We start from the raw sequence: 23,706 nt of genomic DNA, 5'->3' as shown, positions 1-23,706 counted from the left end.
TTCATCCGGCTTAGGTTAAGGTTGGTTGAGAAAAGCTTGTCTTCCAACATTTCAATATGCAGCTCATAATTACATCTTACCTTTTATCAATGTTGCTCTTATATCTACTTATTATTATTATTTATTTCTGTGCATACCTATTGCCTATTGCTTCTCTAAAGGACAAAATGACTACCGCCAGGCCCCAACCTCCCCTGGTTTTCTTCCAATCCTCCTAAGTACAGGGTTGTAGGTGTTTATGCTACCACACATTCCACTAACATACATTGAGACTATGAGTTTAAACAGTTTATAATTCTCAATGCATCATTTTTCTAGTTACGTATATCTTTAAGGATAAAATTATGATATTGTGAAATTAAAGTGAACAATATATCGAGTAATTGATATTCGATCATATGACATATTACTATAATTTTGCATCAACTGTAGGGTTGAGACAATGTGTCTATCCAAAGATTCCTAACCTCTTATATAAGGGTTCATAATATTATTATATGTCTTGCAACGGTTATATATATGGAGTTTGAGCTGTAAATAAACATCGACGTCTCATATTTTATAGACATACTTCGAGTGATGAAATTGTAAGATTAATAAAATTAAAACAAACAACAAAACACTAAATGCATCATAGGCCTCGTTATGTTTACGTTTGTGTGATTTTATAATTTTTTTAGATTTTATTTTTTTATGTGAGTTTATTTTAATTTAAATTTAAATTTTTCTATGAATAGTTGTTATAAATGATCGATTGGGCACCATACGAGGCTGCAATGCACGTATTGTATTGAAAGCTTTGAATCACATAATATTATCATATAATTTGTTGAATCATTTTATATCTTAAATGAAAATATATTTAATAAGTTATAAATTAAATAAAATATATAAAAATTAAATATTTCAAAGTGCTGTGGCAAAAAAAAAAAAAATTCAAATTTAGTACATATAAAATGGTAACTTTCTAAATACAAAAAGCATATAATAAAATTTCTTTATGTCACAAGATTAATTTGATTTTAACTGAATTCTATCAAAATTAAGATTTGCTTTTGTAGTAACTTAAACGGTGATTTTCTACCAGTCCTCATGGATGGTTGTGGACATGGCTGAGCAGCCGGAAGTCGTGGGATTCGTATTGGTGTGTATAACTATTCATCACAAATCTATCGAATCCATCAATTTTAAAGTGAATTAAATAAAATACGATAATTTTTACTTTGTGCAATGCAAGTGATTGCCACTGTTATTCCCGCTCATTTTTATTCCCCAATCTTTCAAAAATAAAAATTCCGCTGTCCAGCGCGGGTTTTACTCGGTATAAAATCTCTCCAACTCCTGTTTTTTCCCTGAAAATGGACAAATGGATTAAACAGTCTTCTTCTTGGGGTGGTACCCTGCCTTGGAACAACGAAATGCCCCCTGTCATTATAAATTCTTTCAAAAAAATTGTTCCAACTGGAATTTCTCCACTATTTTAATACAACGCATTTAAATTCAAAACTTGAGAAAAGAAAAGAGAAAGAAACAAAAAACCCCCTTCAAGTCGTTCTCACTTCTAGCTAGTCCACCTCCTCTTCTCCCATCACACTCTCTCTCTATTCTGCAACTCTTCTTTGTCTTAAAGAAGAAGAAACGGAGCTTTCTCTCTTCATCGTTCATCCTCTTTTCCACACTCAGACCACGCACGTGTATGTGTGTGAATAAGCTTGTTCGGCAAAGAGCATTCGCATTCTCCTGGAAAAAGCGTTAACAAATTTTGAAAAAAAGAAAAATCAAACGATGTTCTTCACTTTACTGGTTCGCACCATGTGATTTCTGACACATTCTTCCTCTTCTATTATTTCCTTGTATTATCTTTTACTTCTTATATAAGTACGCATTGCTTGAACTAAAGCAACAGATACATAGTGTTTTAGGTTCGGATTTTTTTTTGGGTGAGAAATGGCGGCCTCATCTTCTAGAGGAAGAAGCAGCTCACCGTTTCATTATCGAAAACCTTCGAGTCCGTACTCTTCTACGTCTTCTTCATCGTCGATGATGAACGGTCGGTTAATGCCGCGTTCGTGCTCCTCTTCTACGACATCGTTTCACGGCGGTGGTGGTGGCGGTTACGCCTCTAGATCCACGACTCCCAGCCGGAATAGAGGCGATTATCCTCTGAGCCGGACGCCGGTGAGTTATCCGTCGGTGGAAGACCAGCTGGTTGGGGAACCGGTAGATGATGCTCCGAGATCGGGGGACAGCATTTCCGTGACAATTAGATTTCGGCCTTTGAGGTGAATTGACTTTATGATAGATCTGAGTTTTACATTAATCTTTTGAACTGGAGGAGTAATTGAAGCTAGGGTTAGGAATTTGTGGAGGAAGTGAGAGTAGTGATTTTTTGCGTTTGTTTGCATTGTTCTGTTGTGGTGACAGTGAAAGGGAATATCAGAGAGGAGATGAAATCGCCTGGTATGCAGATGGTGACAAAATTGTGCGAAATGAGTATAATCCCATGACTGCCTATGCATTTGGTAAACTTTTCTGCTGTTTTACCTTTTTTTTTTTTTCCTGGTTTTACTCTGAATTTTTAGATTAATGATGTAATTTGAAGCTGGACTTTATATTCTGAGCTGCAATTAATATTATAACACCTCAGCTATGAAAATTTGAGATAATGTGATTGCATGGCATCGTAGCTGTTTAATTTGCTTGATCAGGAACTTGTACCATTAGTATTTTCAATTTTTCATGTGACAGATAGAGTGTTTGGGCCTAATACAAATACCGAAGAAGTGTATGAAGTAGCTGCTCGACCTGTAGTTAAGGCTGCAATGGACGGTATAAATGGTATGATCAACTTACTATTACTTCTAAACATTGTTATTTGTGAAATTAACTTCTTCAGCTGCAGCTGAAGCCGCTATTCCGTAATTGGCAAGTGTTGCATGTTATTGCTGCTTAAAAGATGGTAACTGAACTCTAAGGGTGATTGTTGAGTGATATAATTAAATTAGTTAAAAAGTTTCTTAGTTGTAGTTAACTACTTTAGTTACCGTTCAAGTCTATGTCGAGTCATGATGCTTCAGTTACTGTTCAAGTTATGTTGAGCAATGGCAAGTGTTGCAAGTGAGTTCTGGTTATTTGATGATAACTAAACTCCATGTTCGTTAAAAGCAGATTCAAGTTTGTAAATTATCGCTCTTTGTATCTCTGTTGAATTTCAATTAATTATCATTCTTTGTATCTCTGTTGAAATTCAATCACAATGGATTCACTACTGTAGTAATAGTTTCTGCTGACTAACATTTGTTGAGTTGATATGCAGGAACTGTATTTGCTTATGGTGTTACTAGTAGTGGAAAGACGCACACTATGCATGTAAGTTTAAATTGTTCATCTTATTTGATATCCTTTTGAAACTCATGGCTGAAGAATGTTAGAAACCATTCATGAAGTTGCATAGCAAATTTGGAGTTGGGGGTAAAACTGAAACACAAGGAATACATTGAGGTCCTACAAAAATAATTACATATTATTGTGCTAGTCCTGATTGATTTATTCAATATTTTGGAAGAATTAACACCATGAAAAGAGTTAGTGGCCATTTATACACAGAAATCTGGCATCAAGTTATTTCAGCTGAATGTAATATGTTTTGTGTTTGTGTAAATTGGTAAGGAGCTTTGGAAAGTTGTATTACATATGTGATTAGAGTTGACTCAAGATGCCTATAGTTTGGTTATTTGGTTAAAAACTCATAATACCTAAAAATAATGTGCAGACTTCCTTAACAATTTATTTAGCCCTGAAGCATGAGATGCTAGTGATACATGCACATTATTACCAGTTGGTTTTGTTTACTTGTCTTTGGATCCCAAGTGAGTTTTCAGGGATATCATGTACAATGATTATAATGACTTAATGCATTGATAACTCTAATTGTTCCTCAACACTTCTCTTACCAGGGAGATCAAAACGCTCCTGGCATCATACCATTGGCTATTAAAGATGTCTTCAGCATCATCCAAGATGTAAGTTTGCTCAACTCTTTTAATATGTTTTGACTTTTGATTTGGTCATTGCATCTTACCCTTCAGTTAATTTGTTTATCTATTTTGTATAAAAAGGAATTCTTTTGCTGATGTAAGAATGACGAATGCTAATTTTCCTTCAGACTCCAGGTCGTGAATTCTTACTTCGAGTGTCATATCTTGAGATATACAATGAGGTTGGTGCCAAATTATCATTAAATTTGGAAAATGTGCCATTTGAGGGGAGGATATTAGATTTATGATATTTTGGATTTAATTTCATTCGTTTGGGGCCCAAGGAAAAATCCCTTTCCTGCATTATGCATGTGCCCTTCGGATTCTTAGTGTAGAGTCCAGAACCTAAACTCAACCAAGCTTGGGCAGAGCCCCCAACTTAGCAGTGTTAAATATATTATTATATGCTTTGAACCCATTTGATTTATGTTTTTCTATATATCTGCTACCAGGTGATTAACGACTTGCTGGATCCAACTGGACAGAATTTGCGTGTTAGAGAGGATGCACAGGTTTTCCTCTTATTATCTTTTCCTTCTATGTTCTGAACATTTTGGGGCTTTTAGATTCACTTTTGCGCTACCAACATTTCTCAGGCCGCATATGGTAATGGTGCACAGTATTTGCTAAAACTTGTCCATAGTTATCTGGCTGAATCACATAGAATTCAAACTAGTTATCTGGCTGAATCACATAGAAATCATTTACATTATCTCATAGTTATTTCTCAATCACATTGTTATCTGGCTGAATCACATAGAACTCAAACTAGAATTCAAATAGCTGAATCAGTATGTTTGAGAAATATAATACTGATTTACTTGATTTATATTCGCCTCCTAGCTGAAGCTGTTCAGAATGCAAATTGATAACATTTCATTGCTCATCTGGTAGCTGAAGCTATTACTCGTCTTATTCATCTTTCTTGAATGTGGGTAGGGAACTTATGTTGAGGGTATAAAGGAAGAAGTTGTCTTGTCCCCTGGACATGCTCTTTCATTTATTGCTGCAGGAGAAGGTAACTATCTTTGGTTCTTCACTTTTGCTTTACATGATGGTACGTTGTACGTTGATTGCTTCAGATAATTATCAGAGTTTGTGTTGAGTTCATTTTCTAATTTAGCAGTAAAAAAATAAACAGTAATGTTTTCTTCTTTTTCCTTTTAGATTAATGGGCTACTTTATTGATTGGTTGAAAGAGTTAATCAATTTTATGACAATTGTTCTAACACAATGACAGAGCATCGTCATGTCGGATCAAATAATTTTAACCTCTTCAGCAGCCGTAGTCATACAATATTCACTTTGGTATGTTTATTCTGCTGGTCCTTCATGCCATTTGTAATTGTGTCATTTATAGTGTCATTTATAGTCATGTTGCTTTTCCAGAGTATTTGTCATGCAAGCAGTTTTTCTTGTTCATATATATGCTTTCTGATTATATGATGGCTGTGTCCCTTTCTTTCTACTGGAAAATAGCATATGTTCTTTCTCCAAATGCATTGCTTTATTTATGTGCTTTCTCCAATATGTTCCTTAGTGCATTTATTCTTCCACTCCTTTTCTGTTGTCCTTGTGTCTTCTGCAGTTCTAATTTTTGATCTTCCTCTATTGTCATCGGTTCTGTCCATTCACAGATGATTGAAAGTAGTGCACATGGAGACGAATATGATGGTGTTATATTCTCACAGTTGGTATGCTTATTTTATCCGTAATTTTGGAAAAGGGAGATAAATATCCAATGTATTTACATTCCAATGTATTACAAATTTTTATGTTCGGTTTGACCTCTTTTTATTTAGAACTTAATCGATTTGGCTGGATCTGAAAGCTCAAAAACTGAAACAACTGGGTTAAGGAGAAAGGAAGGATCCTATATCAATAAAAGTCTTCTAACACTTGGAACTGTGAGTATATAACTTCTTTCTCAGCTGATTTCATTATTTCCTCTATTTTTCTCCTTGTATGATGTTTCTGCTCTTGCCAAAGTGTTACATTATGTCCTATTGCTGTAACATGTAAACATAATGAGGCACAGGCGGACTCAAAAGAATACACTCCTATTATTAATCAATCTCTGCAAAAAGTTTCTGCAATCTGATTATTCTTCATTTTATCATTTCTCCTTCCCATCCTTTTTCATGACCTTGAATATTTCTGTTATGTGAAGGTGATCGGAAAACTTAGTGAGGGAAAGGCATCACATGTTCCTTATCGGGATTCAAAGCTTACCCGTCTTCTACAATCTTCACTGAGTGGACATGGACATGTTTCAGTAAGCCCATGAAAATTTGAAGCTTAAAATTTATTTATTTCCAAATTTTACTTTTATTTGTTAATTCAGCTGCTTATTGCTTTCTCCCTATTTTATATCTCAAATGTTATGTTGGTTGATGTTCACTTTTACGACCTCTACTTTGTTGTTTCCTTGTGTACATTGGGTATCTTGACCATTGGCTAGTCTGAAATTGTATTATCTGTACATGTTGAAAATGTCGTCTAAATTGATATTGTCTTAAGCCTCTGACTTCTTTTCTATTTCCTGCAGCTTATATGTACGATCACTCCAGCATCTAGTAATTTGGAGGAAACCCATAATACACTGAAGTTTGCCAGCAGGGCAAAGCGTGTCGAAATCTATGCCTCACGTAATACGGTGAGTTTGATTTTGTGTAAGTTTTGAGTTTAAATCCTATTTCGGAGTGGTGAACCCAGATAGCATTATTTTTCTTGAATGTTTCAGATAATTGATGAAAAATCGTTGATCAAGAAGTATCAACGAGAAATATCAAGTCTCAGAGAAGAACTTGATCAATTTAAAAGGGGAATGCTTGTTGGTGTAAACCACGAAGAAATTATGGTCTTAAGGCAGCAGGTATCCTCGTCTGTTATTTATAAAGTATCCAGGAAGTTGATAGCTTTGGGAGCGGCCTGGAATGTGGCTATGTAATTTTGCATGCATATTTGCTTGAGTCTTCATCTACTTACTGAACAATTATGTAAAAACCTTAGCTGTTTGTTTGCTTGCCTCTGTCTGTTATATAGTTGGAAGAAGGACAAGTCAAAATGCAGTCAAGGTTGGAGGAGGAAGAAGAAGCTAAAGCAGCTCTTATGAGCAGAATTCAAAGGCTAACGAAATTAATACTTGTTTCTTCAAAAAACACAATACCAGGATACTTGGGTGATATGCCCTCTCATCAAAGGAGTCATTCTGCTTCTGAAGATGATGTAAGTAGCCTGCTCTGGTTCACTTGTTTTACTATGTATTTTAAGGAATTTTACTTGCTATTTTTTGTCTCTATCATAATTTGTGCATTGAACTAGAATTTAATAATTCTTGACTGCATGGCCAGATCAATTTTGCCCCCCAATGTAAATCTTTCATGTTCTTTACTAATAATGATTTTTTTGTAGAATGATTAAACTACGTGACACCGGTATAAGAATTTCTTAATTATCTCTATATCTTCCTAGATTTGTCACTAGAACTTTTACTGTTAGGTTCTGTGCTTAAAGATACGCCAAGTACATGACCTCTTTTACCTCCTATATACATCTGGAAGAGAACCAATTTGTATATTGTTCATTTACCATTTTCCTGTTGTCTTGTCTAACAGAAGTTGGATGTTCTGCGTGATGGTTCTCTAAAACTTGATGGCGAGAATCAAAAAGATTCTTCATCTTCTGCTTTAACTATTCCATCAGATGCTTATCATTTTAAACATAGAAGATCATCCAGCAAGTGGAATGATGATATTTCACAAGCTGGCAGTACTATAACTGAAACAACTCAAGTGGGTGAACTTATTAGTGGTTCTTCCTGTGCATCAAAACTGCCTATAGTATGTTCCACATCCTTTTCTTTTAAAAGATCACCTGTTTTTATTTTGTAGTATTACTATTATCATCTGTGGAAGAATGTGTAAAAGTGCATAAAAGAAATAACTTGGACCACAGAATTATCACAGGAACTGCTAAACCTAAAATATTACCAAAATCTTTTGATGATGTAGCTTGTTTGGGTCTATGTGTTTCTTGATTTTGTATATGTAATCCCTTTGTATAGCTGTTGACTTAAACTTCTTGTCCAGAGGAATCATTTCATTGTTTGTCTTATTATGCTTAATCATGCTTGACTTGATAATTATTTTATATGGAAAATTGGTTTTTGGTCATTGTTCTTTTAGTTTTGAACATTTCTCATACTCTGATTCCAGCTTAAACGTATTTCCTCAGATCTTAGGACAAACATTTAAAATGTGTTGGTTTGAATATGTTGTTATTCTGCTATTCATTGTAGGATGAGGTAACCATGTCAGATCATATGGACCTGCTTGTTGAGCAAGTCAAGATGCTTGCTGGAGAGATTGCGTTTGGCACCAGTACCTTAAAGCGTTTGGTAGAGCAGTCCATGAATGATCCTGAAAGCTCAAAGACCCAGGTCAGCAATTTCTCTCCTAGAGGCTCAATGGTATTCTTACTGCTGTTCTGCTTTTCATTTTTCTTTCTTGAGCAATCCATCCTCTGGCTCAACTATTTAAGCTTTTCTGGTGCTCAAGTCTCTTGCTGAATGCCACTGTGATCTCAGGAATAATTTTTGGAGTTTTCTTCTGCCTGCATTCTTTACTCTCATATTGTTAGTATATCCAAGAAAGATGGTTTATCCTGATAATATTTCTGCTGATTTTTTTCTACCCTTTGTGCTTGTAATTAACTTTATGCAGTGTATGCTATTTTGGAATGATGCGCCTTGTGCTCTTCACATCCAAATTTTCAAATTATTTATTTTGGCCACTGGTTGTATTTTTTTATTTATCATTATTGAACAAATCAAAGAACTTCCTCTAATTCTGATGCAGATTGGTTTTCTTCTTACCTAAAAGATTAAAGTGTAACATAGACTCGCTCTTAACTTATTATCAGATAGTGAACTATGAAACCCAGGAAAAAGATGATCAGTCAATATGAGCTTTAACGTTATGCTAGATTATTACAAACTTGAGTTGTATTGCTGCCAAAAAAATGTAAGGCTAGTTGTATAAGAAATTTGTGAGCCCATTTTTGTTTATCTGCTACGTATTTGCTGGGATGTTTGTTCACATGAATTTGAAATTTGCAACTTAGATTGAGAACTTGGAACGTGAAATCCAAGAAAAGCGAAAGCAGATGAGAGTATTGGAACAGCGTATAGTTGAAAGTGGTGAAGCTTCAGTTGCTAATGCATCTATTGTTGAAATGCAGCAGGTTTGTCCATTGAAAGCAGATTACTTTCCAACTCTCCTTAATAGATACTACCTTGACAAATTCCTCTTCTTTTTCATTTTCTGCTGGTGACAGACAATCATGAAGCTGAAGGCACAATGTAGTGAGAAGGGCTTTGAGCTTGAGGTTTCTTTTCTTTCTTCTTTCAACCTCTTCTTCTTGTTGTTTTGTGATTCATAAGTGTTACCATCTGGCATTTGCTATCATTATTGTTTCCTTTAAAATATATGTTGCACTATTTACTTAATTTAATAATTGATGATGTGAGTTTTTCATAAGCCTTCTTTAACCTTGCAATACAGATCAAATCAGCAGACAACCGTGTGCTTCAGGAACAGCTGCAAAACAAGGTATCCATGTACTTTTTATAAAATTATTGCTTGTGATTTTACCTGCTTCATTTTGCCAAAAAGGCAAAAAGAAAATAATCCAAATTATGGGATGTGCCTTCATGTATTTTCCTATTTCCAGCTTTTTGTTGTTTACATGTCTTTGTAATGTGGTTCTTGTTTTACAATCAGTGCACAGAGAACAAGGAATTGGCAGAGAAAATTATCCTCCTGGAACATAAACTTGCCTCAAATTCTGGTGACAATAAACCGCCCCTTTCTGAAAATTTGGTGCCTGATGAATGTACAGACGAGTTAAGGAAGAAAATTCAGTCACAGGTAAATTGTCAATATGTGTCTTGTCGTACAAATGATATAATTCTGATTCAACAGCAAAATTGTGTCGAATTGACACCAAACGTGGTAAAGTCATTACACAAAGCTACAGTGACCTAAGCTTTTATTAATTAATGAGGATATGATGTCTTGCTCAAGTTTAGGGCTATTTACTACATTTTAGTTTAAAGATGTATGTCATCTAGCTGCTAATATAGCAATCTCCGTAAAGCTGGAGATGAAATGTTTCCGTATTTATAACATCTGAGATGTAAGTGGTTAGAGCAGTGGAGCAGATTCAAATTTTAAATCTTTTGTCCACGACTTTAAGGTTTTTCGCCAAGAGCCAATTAGAGTAATTTTCCCTTTGACTTGGACAATGCATATATCTCTGTGACTGTATAATTTTTAATCTTCCTCAAATCCACTTAAGTATTGTTTGGTACAATTTTTGAGTGTTATTATCTCCAACCTCTAGTAACTTAATTGCTGGATGTTGGGCATATTTTAGTGGATGATGGATTTCCACAGGGTGTCTTATAGGTGTTACTGTATGTTGTGAAGATTTTCAATTTCCTTTTTAAGTTTGACGCAATTTCAGAGATTATTCTCACTACTTGTCTTGTGTGGTTTTGATTTCTTCCTTTCAAATCATTATTGTTGATGTGCAATATTTTGTTGCCATGAAAAGAGTTAAAAGCTTTTTGTTTCTGGTATTTTACTTTGATGGTAGCTGTTACTGGCCTGACAGGAAATTGAGAATGAGAAACTAAAGCTAGAACATGTTCAGATTCTAGAGGAGAACAGTGGATTACGTGTACAGAATCAGAAACTATCTGAGGAAGCATCTTATGCCAAGGAACTAGCATCTGCTGCTGCAGTTGAGTTGAAGAATTTAGCTGGCGAAGTTACCAAGCTGTCATTACAGAATGCTAAATTAGAAAAAGAAGTACAGGCTGCTCGTGAGTTAAGCTCTAGAAGTTCCAGTACTCGTACCAGCAATGGTGGTAACCGTAAGCACAATGATTTTCAGATCACTAACCGTAGAGGTCGGATTTCTGGCAGAGGCAATGACCCCTCTGTAATGGTTAATGATGACTTTGATTCATGGGATCTGGACCCTGATGATCTAAAAATGGAGTTGCAAGCAAGGAAGCAACGGGAGGCAGCTCTTGAGGCAGCCTTGGCTGAGAAGGAAATTTTAGAGGATGAGTACAGGAAAAAGTTTGAAGAGGCAAAGAAGAGAGAGGCAGCTCTAGAAAATGATCTGGCAAACATGTGGGTGCTGGTGGCCCGTCTAAAGAAAGAGGGAAGCGTTGTGCAAGAAGCTAAGGTTAGTGGCAGGCAGAATGAAGATATGGACCAGATGAGTGATCTAAAAGTTGATGATGTTGACTGCAAGGATTCAATCCTCCAAGACCGGCCGGATCAAGATAACTCAACTCCAGCTTCTGCTGTTCCCAAAGAAGAACCTCTTGTTGTCCGCCTGAAAGTAAATTACTGCTCCTTCACTCCTTTAAACATGCATTTCTGTTTTTCATGCATGAACCTGCTCATCATTTATGTGTCTGTTTTCATTTTTATTTATGGAGATTCTAATTTTTTACTAGTGAACTTGAGGTTTTTTGGTGCCTTCTTGATAGTTATTGTAATCTTTTACTGCTATTGAATGACTGCATAAAAATTAATAAGCTCAACACGGTTTTTGCTAGGTTTCAATTCTTATGGACAAGAACAAGTATGTGATATTGTTTTCTATGAATTCCTTCAGGCTAGAATGCAGGAGATGAAGGAGAAAGAACTTAGGTATACTGGGAATGGAGATGCAAATTCTCATGTGTGTAAAGTATGCTTCGAATTACCTACAGCTGCAATGCTTCTTCCGTGTCGTCATTTTTGCTGTAAGTTGTGTTCCTGATTGAAATGTTTCTATTTATTCTCGTTGAGCCGCACTGACATTGTGTTATATTATTGCAGTATGTAAATCATGCTCCCTTGCGTGCTCTGAATGTCCAATTTGCCGAACAAAGATTACAGATAGAATTTTTGCCTTTACTTGATATTGCAACTCACACCCTCTTGAGATAAGGTGAAGACATTTTCTTTTTGCAACCCTTTTTGATAACCACGGGTGGTGGATCATGTTAATGTATGTAGGAGTTATTTTACTTTCTGCTTGTTCAAGAAATCTAAGTAGGTTTATAGTTAGTATTACTGAAAATTGCTTCAGTATGTGTATGCTTAAATTTTTAGTATAGTAGATATACTGATGCTAGTATATCTCCTGTTTCTTTGTCTTGCAGGGATTTGTCATATCCTTGTGTTTACCTGCTTGTTATTTTCCTCAAATGGCAGGTGCCATTCTTTCATTAGTTCACCTGTATGTAATTTATTGCAACATGTAATACTGTGTTTTGTTTGTTGCTTCCTCACCATGGGACTTACAACACAAGTTCCCTTAAGGTGGGGAAGTTGGAGGGAGAGATTGGGAGGAGTAAGCACCCATGGATACAAAGTTTGTGGGGGGTGTTAGCACTACTGCTATTCAAATGTTGCTCAGTGATTTAATGGAAATTATTATGTACAGAATAACAAAGCCGAATAATTCTTGTTTTATAATCCTCCATGTTGTATAAATCATCAATCTCCCCTTGCATATATTTTGCCTATCCCAAAGCTCAATGCAAGGAAAGGATGAATGGATGTCAATAATCATCAATCTTTTTTACGGATGTTCATTGTCTAGTCTCAAGTGTATTATAATTGCTGTTAATTTGAACTGGATCTCAATGCAGTCCTGATAGAGAGAGACGACTACTTTTTATGAGCACTTGTAGTGCCTGTCTATGTATTGTAATAGGCCATTGAACTAGATTGTAATGGCATGGATTGCAATGTCGGTGGCAAACTCAAGCCACCCTTTTTGTCATGGATTTCTCAGTTATACAGGATTTGGTAATTCTGTTCCTTCACGTGCTGGTTTTTTTGGTTCTCTTGCTACTATTCTGTGCGTGGATTGTTGGATGTGGGTGGTTGAGGATCTTGGTTACGGTCATGGATTTACTGTTTTCCAATTTAGGCATCAACCTGGCCATTAATAGGGATTGAACCGCTCTTTGGAGCCCAGAGACTAGTTATTCTTGAATCTCAACGAAGCTAATTATGAAAATTCAAAAGGAAAGAAAGCAAACAAAATCTAATGAGTTTATTAGCGTAGTTTTGAAATATACTATATCCTTTCTCGCTAATGATGGGAAGCCCAGTTGTTGTATTACTATATATTTCTGCCAGCTGTGGACTATTCTTGGTCATTGTGGCCGGCCATGAACTGAACACCTGTGTTCCAAGTTCCAAATAAGATAATAGAAAATTTGTAAAGTAAGAGAAGAGTAACTGAAAGCGGCGGTTTGAATTTTTCTCTCATTTTTTTCTATTACATTTGCATAATTGTTTGAAGTTTGAACGGTTCAAAGCGTAAGAAATCCCGTTGCCGGGAATCAAACCCGGGTGAAAGCCAGATATTCTAACCGCCGGACGATAACAATTTTATAATATATGTTTATCACATAACAATATAAATTCAATATTAAAGTTTTAAAAAGTTAAAATTTCCAGTGTCGGGAATGAAATCCAAATCTCCCAAATGAAAGCCAGACATTTTAACCGCTGAACGACTATAGATTTGTGATTCATATTTTATCATAACAATTAGATCAAAAATAAAACTTAAAAAAAAATTAAAATTCCGTTGCCGAGAATCAATTTGTAACATATTTGCAGCAACTCCAACCCGGCTCACATCCACTTCATCAGCAATCATTACTGTGTTTGTCCTATCTTACAATTATGGGAATGCGGACCAGCCAATGGCCTATGACAATGGGCCCTAACAACTTTGCACGCTATCTTGCTCTTTGGTTGGGCAGCATTGGTATGAAGATGATGGCTTTTGCTGTGTACCTACCACTACTCATGTACCTATATCCTAATATTATTTGAATGCTGCTCTTATGTTGCCAATTCGCATATCAAGATGCAATAATAAAAGTCTAATCTACGGAGGTATTGTAGAATTGTATTTATAGGGTTAGCGCTTAGGATAAACATTTCAAAATGAGATCTAAACATACCCGACAACTATGTCGTAATTACACCGTTGTCCTATCAAATTTGATATGATTATATACGGATTTTTTTGTTTTAAAAATTATATTTAATATTTTTGGTATTTTTTTATCTAGCAAATAAATATTTTTATTAATTGAATAAAATTTATATTTATCACCGACTAATTTACTACTAACTTATTACAAATCAAATAATATTCTTTTTATCATATACCCTTATAAAGATAATAATATACCTTCTCACATGCATTAATATTTGTAAAGATGTATAAGTGTAGTTTGAATAGAAAAAAAATTTATTTAACTTGCAATAAATTAGTGGGAGGTAAATATGGAGTTTATTCAATTTTTTTCTAATATTTCATATTAATTATATAAGTTAAAATATTGTATAGTTCTTTTTGCTAAAAAACTTTGATTACATTTATAAAAGAAAAAGGCATTAACTTAATTTTTATGGACACATTATGATTGACAATAATATATATATATAATTAAAAAAAGTCAACATTTGGGACGTATTTTGCATTTTTGAAAGTTAGTAGTGTTGTACAATTATTTTAATTGAGACAATAATTTAAAAAAAAACATTAAATGAAAACATTCTCTCAAATATATTGTAAAACGAAAATATAAACAATAATAAAGAATTGTTATGTAAGACTTGTTGAGACAAATACGAATTTGGTTTTTATTATTATTATTATTTTAAATTTTGTGTCGTATAATAATAGTAAAAGACACCAAAGTATGATGCATAGCAAGTGCCCCCCCCCCACTCCTTCATTTTTTATGCGGAAAATCAAGAATAGATGCTGCGCGTTTTAAGATATTGTTTTGAGATATTTATTTGTCTTGTTAGTAAATAAAGAAAAAAATTAACTCAAATTGAATTTTACTGATAAAAAATTAATTATATAATAAGTGTAATATATTTATAGTATAATTGATATATAATTTTTAAAAAAATAATTAATTGTGTAATAAGTGTATCATATAATTTTATGATAATTTAATTTAAATAAGAAATCTTTATAAATAAATAAAGATAAAAGGGTGGGAGTGGGAGAAGAAGTGTATTATGATAATGGGAGTGTGGAAGTTTTAGAGCTGTTTTTACTTATTCAGAGTGTGATGAAGACGCAGTTAATGAAAGTCGGCAGCCAAACTGAAATGCTCATTCATTCAACGGGGAAGGGAAAAGTAATTAGGCCATACTAAAAGTCATTATTGATGAGGTTAACACCAATTAAGAAAGTGGGACCCACATGGCCAGCAGCTCCCCAAAGGAGTGGGCCCCCACATTAGCAAAACCAGCTGTGAAGTTGTGATTCCATTCCCTCCCTCTGTTGTTTCTCTCTCTCTTCACTGTCCTTTCGTTGAATTTGTTCGTTGCCAAGATCTGGTTTTGCTGCTTCTCTCTCTCTCTCTCTCTCTCTCTCTCACAGACAGACACACATATACCCAAACATTCACATAGTCAATAGGGTCATCAAGAAAAAACTTAAAGAGGGCTTCAACTTCTCCTGTTACTTTGTCTTTTGGATATTTCTTTTTTGAGTTTCTAATTTTGTATATATGCTGAGACTACAAATTGACTCTCCTCTGAAGGGAAAAACAAGAGTATAATTGTGTGAGATCTGAGCAACTCCAATTCAGGTGAGTTTTCTGATAACTTGAATTTTCAAGTTCAGATTTTTGGTAGTGTAGGATTCTATGAACCCAAGAGCAAAGATTGGTTCTTTTCTTTAAATTCCTCTGTTTTTGACTTCTGGGAATTGTTCGTCTTGAAGCATGTTTTAGTCTTTGGAAGTTTGGAACTATGGAGAAATGCAGGTGAAAAATGACTTAGAATAGCATAAGTGATTGCTGTTACTTTCCATATATTGACAAGATGGAAATATGGTATTTTCAAGGAACTTGGGTGTTTTAGATTTGATTATTTGACACTTGTTCAGGGGTTTTAAGATAAGGATTCACATTTTAGTTATCTCTGTAATGTCCTCGAGCTATTTATACGTGTGCATATGATTATGTCTCATCGCAAAGCATAATAAAGATTGAACCTTTGAAATAATTATGGTATGTTTTGTTTTTGTTTTCTTTATTGGAGTACAGATAAGGACAAATTGAGGAATGATAAAAAGATGGGGAGGAAAGGAAGTTGGTTTTCTTCAGTAAAGAAGGCATTCAGCTCAGATTCTAAGGCAAAGAGAGCCAAGGTACATAAAGCTCATTGTAGTTCCTCGCCGTTTGCTGTAGTTTGATGATTGACTATTCGCAGTGCCATTGCCTTTTGTTTTGGTGCCTGTTTTCAGAAAGCGAAGAACAAATGGTTTGGGAAAGAAAAGCCATCCGTTTCCGAATCTCCAAAATGGGAGACCGTGGAAGAATCTCATCCTCACCCTCTTCCACCTCTGGAAGATGTAAAGTTGGCAGAAGTCGAGAACGAGCAGACAAAACAAGCTTACTCTGTTGCAGTTGCTACGGCTGTGGCTGCTGAAGCGGCAGTGGCGGCTGCTCAGGCTGCAGCAGAGGTAGTACGGATTACTACGGTTAGTCAATTTGCTGGGAAATCAAGGGACGAAGTCGCAGCAATTAAAATCCAAACTGCATTCCGTGGTTACCTGGTATGCTACCGTATGAATTTTCCATTTCTTTCTTTCTTGATGGAATTTGATTGTTGGTTAGTGGCATATATGGTGGTTGAAAAAGATGTGATGATAAAGTTCATACACATCATTATACACAATAGTCATAGTTTATGTCAATATTAGTACGGTAGTCTGAGATGAAAGCTGTTTCTTGAGATAGGCCAATGCGGCTTAATGATGTCTTTATTGTGTTTTTTCAAGACATCAAGGTTTAACTGTGGTACCACTCTTCGTTGCATAGTATTGCATGACAAGTCATGCTGCCATCTCTTTTGAAGCGAAATTGCAGAATGACATTGCCAATAAAGGAAGTGTATAATTTTAATAATTTTCAATTCTTACTGATACGCATTGTAATATAGTTTCACCTGTCACATGGCTATGACTTTATTCACTGAGGCTTTGACTGAAGTTCATTGTGAATGGTAATGATATATTGTTTTACTCGTTATCTCGTAATCTCATCTACACAGGTTGACTACTTCTAACTTTTTCATTTTGTTATTCTTTGGCTATTGCATGAGTTCTTTCCAAGGTCCAATAATGATTACTATGGGCTTCTTCCATGGCATTCGAAATTTCAGGCAAGGAGGGCATTGCGAGCTCTAAGAGGGCTTGTCAGACTGAAATCACTTGTGGATGGGCCAACTGTGAAACGCCAAACCGCAAATACTCTGAAATGCCTGCAGACTTTATCTCGTGTGCAGGCTCAGATTCAATCAAGAAGGATCAGGATGTCGGAGGAGAATCGGGCACTCCAGAGACAGCTCCTACAGAAACGTGCAAAAGAACTGGAGACTTTGAGAGTCAGTTCTTTCTCTATTGTCGTTACTTTCTTCATGAGCCCATTAAACAGCTTTATTTGAAGAATGATATCAATGCCATTCAATCTGCAAAGCATTAATGTTATTGGCACATTGCTTATATTCGTATCTGTGGCGTTATTCTGGCTGTTTGACCCTAGAGGCTTCAATATTTTTGCAGATGGGAGAGGAATGGGATGACAGTCTACAATCAAAAGAGCAAATAGAGGCGAATCTGCTGCATAAGTATGAAGCTGCAATGAGACGTGAAAGAGCACTGGCTTATTCATACACTCATCAGGTACTTCAATATCTCTCCAGCCACAATACACATGTTTCCAGCCTTCACAGGAGGGGAAGTCAAATTAGTCTGGTTTGAAAGGTTTTAAGTGTGATTTACCAAATCATTTCTTTGGTTTAAACTGATGCTATGCCGATGTGTGTAAACTGATGCTTGATATCATGATGATTTTCATTTTCACTTTGGTTTAATTGAACAGCAAACATGGAAGAAATCAGCAAAATCTACCAACTTATTGTTCATGGACCCGACGAATCCTCACTGGGGCTGGAGCTGGTTAGAACGATGGATGGCTGCTCGGTCATGGGAGTCTCAAAACACAGAAGACCATAAAGATCCAAACAGCGATCGTTTATCCTCCAAGAGTGCCGTGGGAACTGGTGGAGGAGAAATAACAAAGTCTTTTGCCCGTCATCAGCTAAACTCCGATACTCCTTCATCACCAGGCACTCAAAAGCCTTCAAGTCACCAGTCCCCCTCGACTCCTTCGAAAGCAGCTTCATCTGTGGCTGCCCGGAAATTAAAACCAGCAAGCCCCAGAGGAAGTGTGGTAAGTCAAGATGACGAGTCAAGGAGCATTTTCAGTGTACAATCGGAACGCAATAGGAGGCACAGCATTGCCAGTTCGTCGGTTAGAGACGACGAGAGCTTGGCAAGTTCTCCGTCCGTGCCTAGCTACATGGCACCAACTAAGTCGGCAAAAGCCAAGTCAAGGTTGCCAAGTCCATTAGGAATGGAGAATGGTAGTAATACACCAGAGAAGGGATCGATGGGGTCGGCCAAGAAACGACTTTCTTATCCCCCTTCACCTGCTAGGCCCCGGCGGCATTCTGGACCCCCAAAGATTGACAGTAGCGCCATCGTCAACAATGATTTGAATGGAACAGTCAACTGACGGACCATCTCTTTGCCATATAAAGCATGGCAATAAGCTGTCTGAATTCAATGGTGGAGGACAATAAAGGACATTGGTAAAGGGTTCATTTGATTTGTGAAGTTCTACTTTTTAAATTGATATATTTATTCTTTGCATTGAGGGTTTGTTGTGAGTTTATTTGTTTTGGTCATGAGTGATCCTTTTTTTTGCTATAGAAATTTGCATTCTTCCAATGTCGTCAAGATCTGATGTCATATCTGAGAACCAGTTTTGGATGGGCCAAACAGCTGTTGCGTTTGAGTGAATCTTGTGAAAATATTTCAGTTCTTATGTATATTGTTCTTGTTATTCTTTCCCAGATCTGATAAAGGATTTCATGCAGCTATCATCATCATTATCTATATTGAAGAATTATTACAAGAAGTTGAAATGCTACCAACAACTGATGATGAAACAGTTTGAATAAGATGATAGTAAATTGTTTCGTACGCATAGGCATGTATGGATATATGGGATATGGATAAGGTTTTATCATTCATCCTAACGTTGATGGCCATTGAAAAACAAGTATTTTTAAAATTGATTGGTTGTTCGTTATTCTGACAAACCAAATTTGTATTAATTTTTCGTCAAATAAATTTCAGAGTTCGAGCTCAATTTTCAAAAGAATAATAAATATATTCAAAAAACAAAATTATTTGAGCTCGTCCTATTTTGATTTAACTACAATTCATTTGAACTCAATTTAATTATTAATTAAATCAAATTCAAATTCGATTTTTCAAAGTTCAATAGTAATTCATATAAACTGGAATAATGATATGTTTGACTCGAGCGAACTTGATTACGAATATACTAAATTGTAGGTTTTTTCTAGGAGACACATTTAAACAAGTCGATGTTCTTTCAAATCTATATCTGTATCGTGTGATGTTTTGCTGAGTGCTAATTGTACTTAAAATTTTATATTATAGTTTTATTTAATTCCACTCTCCCACTCTCGTGTTGCAATATTTTATCTCCCTCTAAAACGGGCCAGGGAGACCACATTTTCGTTGTTGGGCCACGTGGCCCATCCGTAAATGGGCCTATGACTGAATTGGCAGGTCCAGTAGCTTCTCCGATTTCAAGCTCAATTTTTATATTGGGAAAAGTAGAAATATAAATAAGGTTTCGTAATTCCAGTTCTCTAAAATTCAAATGTCCCTCGCTTTTATTATTCTTCTTCTTCAGTCGCCACTAACACTGATTTCGACGCCGTATCTAGCCACCGAGTACTAGTTTCGCGCTGTTCGTCTTTACGCAGGGTTCATGTGGAAACATACATGCCAACTAAAAACAAATATGCGGCGGGATATCTCTGCCGATCTCGTCCTCCGCCTCAGCTGCATTGTTTTTTCAAATAGAATCGTGGAAATTTCTCATTATTGCATGCTATTCGGCTGTTGATACAATGTTGCTGTCGGCTACGTATCAAGGTGCTTTACTCATGTTGAAATATTTGCTTCATTATAATGTTTAATCCAGTCGATTGACTTATTATGTTGATTTTTATTGACAATGTCCATACTATATTGATCTATAGAGTGAAGCACTCGGAGATCACAAAAATGGGTGCAAGAAACATTGGTTGCACAAGCAAAGTCTGAGATTGCGTGCAGCAACAAAAGAGAAAGAAAATGAAGTTGAAAATAAAGGAAGACTCTCTCCAGCTATGAAATCTTTGTCTGAGCGTACAATAATCTGTACTTGGTAAGCCTTCTCTTACTCCTCCTAGTCAGCAGTATGGAAGATTTGATCTTGTTGTCGTTTTATCAACATATAAATGAATTGCTCAAAGACAATATAAATGAGTTGTGCATCCATGACGTACTTAGATATTGCGGGCTTTCTGAATATAATCATTTCAGTCAAATGTAGGAGTATACATTCACTTGTCTTATCAGCTAATTCATTCTCCCTTTTTCACTTACAGCTCATCTTAGTCATCTAATTTACATCTTCCAGGAAAACTCCAGAGGAGATTGTTAGACCTGAATTTGCATTTGCTCCTTATGGCAGTTTGCACCTTGACATTTTCTGCCTGTGTCTCCTTTTGTTTTCACATCTCACTTTTCAAAACTGATGTCTGCAAGATTTATGAGACGACCAACCACTCAGGTGATTAGAGAACCACTTCAATACTAGTTAATTCACAACTTGGTACTTTACGTAGTTGTTCTGTTGTTAATTTTTATCCTATAGCTCCTTAAATGGCTATTCAAGTTATTATCATTATGGGAAATGCTAATGTCATACAGGTAAATTACTACCTTTGAATTCTCTATTAACTGTATCTGTGAGTCTCATGAAGATCTTCTCACTGCATTATCTGGTCTACATCAGGAGAAGTGAACTTCAGAACTTTTTCCCCACCATATAATTGAATTTATTGTCTTGTGTAACTGGATAAGCTAATATTAGCGAAATGGTATGTCAGTTATGTTCGCGAGTGTTACTGTCATTTCTTATTTATACAATTTACTGTATAGATCTAAAATCAGCCAGTTGGAAAAGTGGCTCAAAGTTAGAAAAAAGTGTTTTGAGATGACCATAAATATGTACTACCCTTTTTCATTTGCTGGGCGTAGAACCATGCTGATGCTTTCCCTGGAACTTTCTCCAGGGATAAAGGATGAAAGAGGGATAAAGCATGAAAGAGGAAAGTCACAAGTAATAGCTATCTAGTTTGGAGACTGGAAACAAGGAAGAAACATTGTTTGCAGTTTAAGGGAGTAGCTCACCAGAATAAAGAAAAGAGAGTAGGTGCTATCAGAACTAAACAACAACCTTTTACTTGGATACATGTAGGTAGAGAACGGTTTTTAATCAAATCCATCCTTGCTGTTAGAAAGGATTTGCAGAACCCAGAAGAAAGTTGAGATCATTAAATTCCCTTGAACAAATGCATGATTATGTTGTTTCTACTATGTGAGTTAATTAAGGGACAGGAGAGAGGGACTACAGAAAAGGAAAAAACGGAACAGAAACATGGAAGAACTGTTGAAGGCTTTCTGCTAGTTATTTTTCACCAGAATTGTCTCAATATGTTGACAGATTGATGGTTGATTTCATGGATAGTGAAACGATAGCACCATTTTCTCCTACCTTAGCTGGCATATGACGTAAATGCATAGGCATGTCTTTGGATGAAACAGTCTGGCATACCTCTGAATTCTTCATTTATAAGTGGTGACATCTGCTCATGAATCTGCAAATCCACCCAAAGATAGTGTATAAGTAGAAGGATTTGGTAATAGTCTAAATGGAATAAATTCTTACTAAGATATTCATAGATAGATAAATATCATCAGCTATTTTTACTAGTATAGTAGTCACACTCAAAGCTACAACAAAGTAATGGTTGCATAGATTGTTGTTCTTATGACCAATTTTTGGCATCGATATTATTTATATTACTATTATAAAAATAAAATATACTGCAAACCTTACAGAAAACATATTGGGAAGGAGGATCCAACAGGTCCTCAACATGCCAACCGGGTAAAGTCTCCATTAAGTACTCTGCGATACTACTGGTTGAATCTGAAGCTTGTTGGCTCACAGGTTGGCTTGACTCATTATCCCTCCAAGTACTGGATGATGATTCTGAACAATTAGCAGGCTGACAATTAACTTCATTAGTTACTGAAATTTTGATCTCTGTTTCAGATTGTGATCCGCTGGAGGATGTAGCTGCTTCATATGAAGAAGCAGCTGCAGAGAGCTTGACTCCAGTTAGAAGAAACCTATTATGCTTTTTGGTATGTTCATTGGCTCTATGTATTGGAATGTCGCACTCTCTGCAAAGTAATGCCCTGTCTTCTTGACAAAACAGTAATGCTCGCCTTTCCTGCAAAAGTGTAAATGTTACGTGGTTAGAACATAGTCAAGTAAAATCGATAAGCTCACAATATATTAAGGACTACATGTACCCTATCCTTGCTATTGTTTGAAAATGAATTGAGGTGGTCATTTGATACAAGCTAACAATCGTCACCTGACAAATGTCACAGCTTGGGGATTCTTTAAATTGAGGATTAAGAAGAGAGAAACGGGGGTGCTTGCTGGCAAGCTTATTAGCATTGTGGACTCGACTGTCACAGTTCTGGCAGAGAGCAGCCTCATCTGCAGTGCAGAAAACAGATGCTTCTTCTTTTGCGCAAACATCACATTGAATCTTCATTCTTTCACCTGGTGAGTTCAATGTGTGCGTTAATGTGTTTAAACTTTTATGCTTTTCTACGTGCTTTATGTGTGTACTTTCATGTGCGTGTGTGAATATATATTAGGTCGATATCATTTTGCAGAGAGAGTATAAATAGATGGTTGGTAATGTGGTAAAATTGAATGAGGAAAGAGACGAACTTTTATGGGCATATGGGTAGGAAAGAAGGAACAGCTCAGCTATCAGAAGCTCATTTTTAACTGACTAAAAAGAAAGCTCTGGAAAGAATCCATGCAAATTGGCAATACTTTTCTCTATCTAGTTTGTCTTTCTTGTCTGTCTCATACTCATAGACAGACAGAGATAGAGAGAGATTGCTGCTATGCCAAAAATACCAGTCGGCTTTATGTAGAGAGAGAAACTATATACTTTCTATCCTAAATCTTTCACTCTCGACTTCGGTTGTCCTGAACTGGGATGGGGAGCATAGCTGTATGGGATAAGAGGCTTTATCTGTGCATTTATTGATCCGCGCACTCTCATCTTGGGTGCTACTCCATTTTGAATGAAATAATGTAAATGTAAAGCGTTTCTGTATGAGTAGGGGAATTCTAGAGTGTGCTCAGTCCATTAGACGCAACTTGCGCCGTATGTTTATCTAACACAGATGTGATGGGAAAATGCAAGGGTCCATTGAATCAAATTCACCGTAAAATTTTATCATTTTGAGGCAGTCATGGGCAACCAAAACCGGTTGCTTTCACCATTACTTT

The 23,706-nt window shown here is 35.9% G+C and overlaps 3 protein-coding genes across 5 annotated transcripts; 2 read left to right on the top strand and 1 right to left on the bottom strand.

Moving 5' to 3' along the window:
- The first annotated feature begins 1,480 nt into the window (after positions 1-1,480).
- Positions 1,481-12,702, top strand: LOC105169687 (kinesin-like protein KIN-7D, mitochondrial). Of its 2 annotated transcripts, XM_011090166.3 has the most exons (25): positions 1,481-2,282; positions 2,425-2,522; positions 2,749-2,838; positions 3,317-3,369; positions 3,957-4,022; positions 4,166-4,219; positions 4,490-4,549; positions 4,977-5,055; positions 5,278-5,345; positions 5,675-5,731; positions 5,840-5,944; positions 6,208-6,312; positions 6,586-6,693; positions 6,781-6,912; positions 7,083-7,265; positions 7,655-7,879; positions 8,338-8,478; positions 9,162-9,281; positions 9,375-9,425; positions 9,602-9,649; positions 9,821-9,967; positions 10,716-11,456; positions 11,736-11,865; positions 11,942-12,053; positions 12,268-12,702. In XM_011090166.3, exons 1-24 carry the CDS (start codon positions 1,948-1,950, stop codon positions 12,022-12,024), a joined length of 3,279 nt encoding a protein of 1,092 aa, XP_011088468.1. In that variant the 5' UTR covers positions 1,481-1,947; the 3' UTR covers positions 12,025-12,053; positions 12,268-12,702. The 2 variants fall into 2 exon arrangements, with proteins under 2 accessions (XP_011088468.1, XP_011088471.1); XM_011090169.3 differs by lacking the exon at positions 7,655-7,879.
- Positions 12,703-15,446: 2,744 nt separating this feature from the next.
- Positions 15,447-19,060, top strand: LOC105169686 (protein IQ-DOMAIN 2). Its single transcript, XM_011090165.3, has 6 exons — positions 15,447-15,750; positions 16,210-16,313; positions 16,410-16,721; positions 17,330-17,551; positions 17,730-17,849; positions 18,049-19,060. The coding sequence occupies exons 2-6, from the start codon at positions 16,239-16,241 to the stop codon at positions 18,742-18,744; spliced, it is 1,425 nt and encodes a 474-aa protein (XP_011088467.1). The 5' UTR covers positions 15,447-15,750; positions 16,210-16,238; the 3' UTR covers positions 18,745-19,060.
- Positions 19,061-20,906: 1,846 nt separating this feature from the next.
- Positions 20,907-23,203, bottom strand: LOC105169685 (B-box zinc finger protein 20). 2 transcript variants are annotated; one of them, XM_088883679.1, is made up of 3 exons: positions 22,766-23,203; positions 22,214-22,618; positions 20,907-21,976 (listed from the first exon to the last, which is right to left on the bottom strand). In XM_088883679.1, the coding sequence occupies exons 1-3, from the start codon at positions 22,949-22,951 to the stop codon at positions 21,875-21,877; spliced, it is 693 nt and encodes a 230-aa protein (XP_088739805.1). In that variant the 5' UTR covers positions 22,952-23,203; the 3' UTR covers positions 20,907-21,874. The 2 variants fall into 2 exon arrangements, with proteins under 2 accessions (XP_088739805.1, XP_011088466.1); XM_011090164.3 differs by having other exon boundaries at positions 22,219-22,618.
- Positions 23,204-23,706: the final 503 nt, after the last annotated feature.

The sequence above is a fragment of the Sesamum indicum genome, linkage group LG8 (genome assembly GCF_026168435.1).
Source record: "Sesamum indicum cultivar Baizhima isolate 11 linkage group LG8, ASM2616843v1, whole genome shotgun sequence".
In the NCBI taxonomy this organism is placed as follows: domain Eukaryota; kingdom Viridiplantae; phylum Streptophyta; class Magnoliopsida; order Lamiales; family Pedaliaceae; genus Sesamum; species Sesamum indicum.
Note: the sequence above shows the minus strand (reverse complement) of the source record. Positions and strands in the feature narration are given on the sequence as shown.